This window comes from Chrysochloris asiatica, unplaced genomic scaffold (assembly GCF_000296735.1).
Source record: "Chrysochloris asiatica unplaced genomic scaffold, ChrAsi1.0 scaffold00126, whole genome shotgun sequence".
Classification (NCBI taxonomy): Eukaryota; Metazoa; Chordata; class Mammalia; order Afrosoricida; family Chrysochloridae; genus Chrysochloris; species Chrysochloris asiatica.
The window spans coordinates 9610475-9617103 of record NW_006408644.1 but is presented as its reverse complement, the minus strand read 5'-3'; the positions used below and the strand labels follow the sequence as shown (position 1 = coordinate 9617103).

Here is a 6629-nt window from a genome sequence, read left to right as displayed (position 1 = left end):
ACTTTTCTTAAACTAGGATTACCAAGGAAACCCTATTTCTGACTACATTCAATCTGTGTGCCATCCTACTCTATCACTTTTTAGGTGGAATTGTATCAACACTTGTACTTTGTATTGTAAAATGTGTATATTTGACTTACTCAGCTCTTCAAAACTGGCCTCATTGCAACTGCATCCCTCACAAAACTTCTCTCACCTATTCCAGGCAGACTGGGTACACCCTTGCTACTATAGCAGATTTAATTCTGTACTTTTTTTCACACTGCCCACTTACAGGAATGACCTAATGACTTATCTTACCCCACCCTTCAGTGACCAATTTAAGTGGGTTCCTTTTCTTTGAAACCTTTCCCAAGTACTGCAGCCAACAGTAATCTCTTCTTGTTTGGAGAATGGGATTTTCCATGTTTGTCATATTACTAATTAATTGTGTTTCTTTGTGTGGTACAATACCTCTTCAACTGATTTTTAAACTGAAGAAGGCTCATTTCTGTTGGCTTCAAGACAGGACTTTATTGAAAACATGACCAGACTCGAATAGAGAACCATATATTAAAACGACAAAGGAAAGAGTAGCTTAGGTGATTCCATTCATTGGAGGCTAAATACTTAAAAATACTTCAATCTGGACAGCAAGACAACTATCAACAAACGTGTTTCCACTTCAAATATTCATTTGGCATCCACAAAATGATCCATGAGTTGTATGAAGTTAACATCAGCATTGGAAATGTAAGTTACAAAAGCAAACCAGACTGTTTAAACCAAAGCACTACTCAGGATTCTTTGGGAACACAAGGCTGATCAAAGACTGGTGGTTAACTGTACTAACTTCGTTTCCCCCCCTTACGACCTTTTTGATTGTTTATCTGGACTTGTAATTCCTGAGCTAATGCCTCAAGTTCATGGAAAGCAGAAACAAGTGGTTCAAGACTGAAATCATCATCAATTGAGGGCATCATCACTCCCTTTTTTATATTATTACTGATATTCTGAAACATTTTAATGACAATTTTAATATTATCATGTGTCTCTTTTGTGTTAAAGAGACCTAGAAATATTGATAGAGCTTTGTTACTGAATACATTTTTTGCCACATTAGGATTTTCAGACAAATTCAGTAACACTTTCAGAATGTGAAACCTTGTTTTCCTATTGCCTGTAGCTAATAAGGTGAGAAATCCCGTCATATAATTGGTAACCAGTGTGTGATAGTCAGTAGTAGTAGTGAGGTCTCTAACCATCTTTATGCCAGACAACTGCTCAGGGGAATCCAAGTTACGAGCAAGGGTTTCCTCACAAACTTGACATATGAATGTTTCAATCATGTTTTGATTTTGCTGAGGAGGAGCCATATGAATCAGGTTTTCCAAAAACCTTGTCCTATCTCGAGAGGAGGGATAATTGAGCAAAGTTTCAATAAGTGAGACAACACCTGAATCACGAATGAAATCTCGGGTAAATTGAGAAGCACTTTTTGTACCCATTGCAATTTTAGTTATCTCATGAATAAGAGGATCCTGAATTTTGTCCATTAATACAAGGAGATCTTCAAAATCTTCAGAACCAATCCCAAGCTCACACTGTATGCACTTGCATAACCAACTCTCAGGCTTTGCACTCTCCTTGGCCTTAAGATGTTGTCGAATTTCCTTGACTGACAAATAGGTAGGCTCATACTGAAATGGGAACCTAGGGTCAGGATCATTCTGAATGGGCTGACACATAGGTTCTTGTTCTTCCATTTCTGGGCTTAGTTCCTTTTGCTTGAGGTTTCCCTCAATCATTTCAGAAAGTTCAGATATTCCTTCTTCAGGAATTCTAAAGGGGCTTATGGATGGGAAGCCAAGCCCATGACAAGGAACAGGCTTAAATTCAACAGTGACCTCTTCCCAGCTTTGAGGCCTGGATGGTACATTAACTTCCTGCTCAGTCAAACCACTGAATCGGCAACTGGCCTTGTACACAGGGCTTGGATTTAGGTCAAAACAGGCCTCATCTCTGTCCCAGAACCAGGATCCAAATATGCCCTCTTCTTCAGATTCTGGCCTGGTCTCTTCTCTGGCCTCTGCTCCCACACTTGCCTCATCATCATTCCAGAACAAAGATCTAAAAATGGCTCCCTCCTCAGCCCCTGGCATGGATTCATAGCACGCCCCAGCCCCAGCTCCAGCCTCTTTTTCTGCCCAGAACCAAGAACCAATAATGACCTCCTCCTCAGATCTGGGTTCTTGTTTGACCCTATTCCTATTATTAGCATCTTTCTGGGCCCTGGGCTTTGCACTGGTATTACACTCTTTCTTATCTCGTGGCCTATATCTACTATTGGCCTCTTCAGGCAAAAACCAGGACTCCTTATAAAATTCTTCTTCAGATCCAGATTCAAAACAGTCCTCTCTCTTTGACCTGAGCTTGGACCTGATATTTGCCTCTTCCCTGGCTCTAGACCTAGACAAGGTATTGGTATTTTCTCCAGCCCAGAGGCAGTAAAGATTGCCAGCCTCATCCTCAGATCCAGACCTAGAATCAATACAGGGTCCTTGCTTTATCCTGGGCCTGGACCGGGTATTGGTCTGTTGCTTAGCCCTGTGCCTAGACCTAGAATTGGCCTCATCCTTGGGCCACGATCTGATACTGGTCTCTTCCCCTGTCCAGAAAGATGACACTGTAGAAGTCTCATCTGCTGACCAGAATCCAGACTCATCTGAGGCCTCTTGTTTGGCTCTTGGCCTGGGATAGCACCAAGATCCCATATTACTCTCCTCCCCTGACCCAAACCAGGGCTGGATTCTGGCCTGTACATTTGTGCCAGATAAGACCTCATCCTCCACATCAACCAGGTCCCTGTCGATAGATAACACCTTAGTTTTGGTGACTGGTCTAGACTCAGTACTGACCAGTGGCCAGGTCACCACATTTGACTGGGTGACTTCCTCTGCCTCAGATGTTGCCTCAGCCCCAAACTCAGTCTGGGCCCATGCCTGGACTTCATCCTTGGGCCTTGCTCCAGCTATTGCCTTACACTCAGTCTTAGGCCGTGCTCCAGACATTGTCAGGGCTTCAGTTTTGGGTCTTGCCCCAGCCACTGCCACGGTCTCAGTTTTGTGCCTTGTCCCAGCCATTGCCACAGTTTCTGTTTTGGGCCGTGCCCCAGCTATTGCCATAGTCTCAGTTTTGGGGCGTGCCCCAGCCATTGTCTTGGTCTCAGTTTTGGGCCGTGCCCCAGTTATTGCCACAGCCTCGGTTTTGGGCCGTGCCCCAGGCATTGCCTGGGCCTCACCTTTGGGCCGTGCTCCAGTCATTGCTTTGGCCTCAGTTTTGAGCTGAGTTCCAGTCATTACCGGGACTTGGGTTCTAACCTTGGGTCTGACCACCAGAGGGACTTCAGTTTCCCTCTCAGCCCCACCTTGAACCTCTTCACCAGCCTTCTTTTCAGACTTGGCCTGGGTGCACGGCTCAATCTCAGCCCCAGTCATGATCCTACTAATTACACAGGAGGCCGCTATATTCCCCTACCCAGTCTTAGCCCTGACCACAGATTTGGTCTCTTCACACTGTGGTCTTTGCGTGATTCAGGTTATAAAGACAGAAGAAAGTGTGAAAGTCAAGAAGCACTCAATCAACCTCCTTCACAAGCACAGCCCCTGCCAGTAATACAGACCAAGTGCAGTGGAGGCACAACCAAGCCGAGGGAGGATGGACCGTTCCTGAGTGGGTGCAGACTTGTTGAGAGTGGTGATCAGCAGCAACTCCAACACCACCAGAGTCACCACTGGAGGTGGATCTAGGGAGAGACAAAGGAAATGGGCCTTTGAGCCTCTTCCAATTGCCTCATCCCATGCAGACACTTGCACATAGAGACTAGATCTTGAATGCCTGATTGGACAACTAGGTTATTAGAAACAATCTCTCTGTCCCCTCATTTCACCCATATACCTTACCCTTGGAGCTGCCATGCTACTTTGCCTGCTATAAAACATGTAAAGGGGTGGTAGAAAATGGAATGTCAATGAGAGAGGCCGAGGAGCCCGCAGACAGAACCCTAACCACTGAACTCTATCCACTCCCATACTAACCTACACGGATCTGGCTGGTGCAATCACCCCCTCCTTTCCTTGCTTTCAGTGGTGTGAAGCCCTGCAGCAGACCTTTGAAAGTCCTGTGCACAAGATAACAAACAGGAAAGAATGGAACTTGAATGCTTGGTAGACAGGTATGCACTTTGGTCCCTGATGCAAGTAACTCCTTTTCTACTCAGGGTTCTAATTTATCAATTGTGTCCCAACTCCTGGTTCCTGTTCTTACGTCTGCTCCTCACAGTCACAGTCTCAATATTTCTAATATTCCCTACATGGATACTGTGGTTGGTTGGTTGTGTGTCTTCTAGTCAGTTCCAACTCAAAGGGTTTCTAAGGCTGTAAATCTTTATGGGAGCAGAAAGCCTCATTTTTCTCCTGTGGAGCAGCTGGTAGATTATAACGGTTAACATTGACGTTAGCAGTCCAACTTATAACCCAGGGCTCCTTACATGGATTCTGTGGCAGTGTGGAAATCTGGCAGAGAGGAGAAGAGGTGGAGGTGGCCTTGCATCTGCTTGGAGCATGCTCTGCTCTTATTCTCCAGTTCCCAGCCATTCCCAGGAGTATATACCAACCTCCAGATATTTGAGTCAGTATCCTCTTCCTTTTCTTCTTTGCAAAATTGACCGACTCTAAAGCAGGCCTATGGACAAACATGAAAAATTAACAGTCAGGAGACAATGGTAGCAAATGAGTGCTTGGTGGACAGACCAATATCAAGGACAGGAATCCCAATATTATCTGCCATTCAATATTTAGGGTCGTGTTGGTGGAATATTCTCCAGTTGTCATTAAGAATCTCTATCTCAGGGTTCCAGAGATAACATATTCCTTCTTTTCACCCTATTCTCTCCCCTTTACTGCCTTCATAAATTATGAGGATACAACACCCCACTGTCCTGCAGAGCATACATTAAGGGAGGGCCTCTGCATATTCCGGAAAGCAAACTGGGAATTGGTACCTGTAATCTGACCATCCCACCACCAAACCCATCTTTTCCTGTCTCAAAAACAGTAGGAAAGTGGGGAGAGGGAGAGAGAAGTGTCTGGAATACTGGTAGCAAGGAGAAGACTAGGATGGTGCACCAGGTTCCAGAACTTTCTCTGTTGATGCTTATCCCACCCCTAATCAGGGTCTTCAGTCAGTGCCTAAAACCCACCTTCACTTTCCCCACACACCTCCAGAAATCCAGACCACTTTCCTGCTCCTTTTTCTCAATCCTTTCCTCTGCAGATGCACACTGTTGCCTGCTGAAATCCGCAATACCTAACGTGAAGACAGAAGACACTGGCATCAGTGGTCACTCATGGGAAAGGAGCAGCATCCGAGGTGATGAGAGCCCCCAGGATGCTGGACCCAACAGGCTCCTTTCCAGAATCAGGACCAGAGCAGCAAAGGTGACCCGCCCTTTGCTAGCTCCGCACCCAGTTCAGACAGTCCCTCTCCTAGTGGCCCCCAGGTACACCCCCCACCCGCCCCAGCTCCCACTCCCCTCCGCCATTTCTTTTGCACAGCTTTCGCCAGTCACAGGAAAGGGGGTTGGGTGGGGGGCATACAAGGGCGCTGGAAAACTGGCCAGGAACGCAGTTTCCTTCCATATTAGCTTAGGCGCCTTTGGGACCACCCCTCTGCTGATGGCCCAGTGCGCTCTGGTCTTTGCCTCCTCATCGTCAGTTTTCTAGACACTGCGCACGTCTCACGGACCCGCTTGGCAGGATCCCTTCATCTTTGCCAGGCTGCCAGGTCCGGAGGGACAGGCGGACAGAGGGTCAGCGGTGGTAGGACCCTTCCCCTGGCGCCCACCTCACCCCCACTTGCCTTGACAGGCCCGGACCCAGGTCGTCGGTTTCCCCCTCCTTTCACAGGTCCTCACTGGGCTCCCCACCGCCTTTCTGCGGTCAGATGGCAAAGAGGCACCGCCACCCCCGCGATGCTGCACCAAAGTGGGCAGGGGCTGCGCAGGAGTGCGGCACGAAGCGCTGGCGGAGAGGGTGACGGAAGGGGGGCGGAGGGATACAGCGACACGAATGGGTCCGACGCCCCCCTCCAGGCCCACCGCAGTTTTAAGTCTGAGGTGGGCGGGGCCGGAAGGAGCCCCAGACTGGAGAGGCGAATTTGCTCAAGGCTGCCTCTGTTTATAAGACTATTAAGGGCCGACCACCACCCACATTTAAAGCAGTGGGTAGAAGAGGAAGGCAGGCAGACAGATGGGGGTTTGGGCAGGAGCAGGAGGTCAGGGTAGAGCAGCGGAAGAATACCAAAGTTCTCCTTGACCAGTGTAGCCTGTTGTCAGCTAATCCGCTCCCTGCCTCTGCTGGCTGAAGGGGCTTGTCTGCAATTGAGGTGCATTGACCAGGATTGGAACTCAAATTTCCCACATGGAAGGCAAACATTCTACCACTTTACCTCCTTTTAAAATGGACTTCAGTCCAACAGGTTGCAATAGTCAAGGTTCCGCTCCTCATTGCCATGGACTGCAACTGTGTAATCCTGATTTTGCCCAGAATCTAAATTTCAGAACAAAATTGGAGTTTACACCCACAAGTGTT

At 47.6% G+C, this 6629-nt stretch overlaps 1 protein-coding gene across 1 annotated transcript; it reads right to left on the bottom strand.

Annotated features, from left to right (window-relative positions):
- Positions 1 to 827: 827 nt before the first annotated feature.
- On the bottom strand, positions 828 to 3476 carry GPRASP2 (G protein-coupled receptor associated sorting protein 2). Its single transcript, XM_006869109.1, has 2 exons — positions 3348 to 3476; positions 828 to 3239 (listed from the first exon to the last, which is right to left on the bottom strand). Exons 1-2 carry the CDS (start codon positions 3474 to 3476, stop codon positions 828 to 830), a joined length of 2541 nt encoding a protein of 846 aa, XP_006869171.1.
- Positions 3477 to 6629: the final 3153 nt, after the last annotated feature.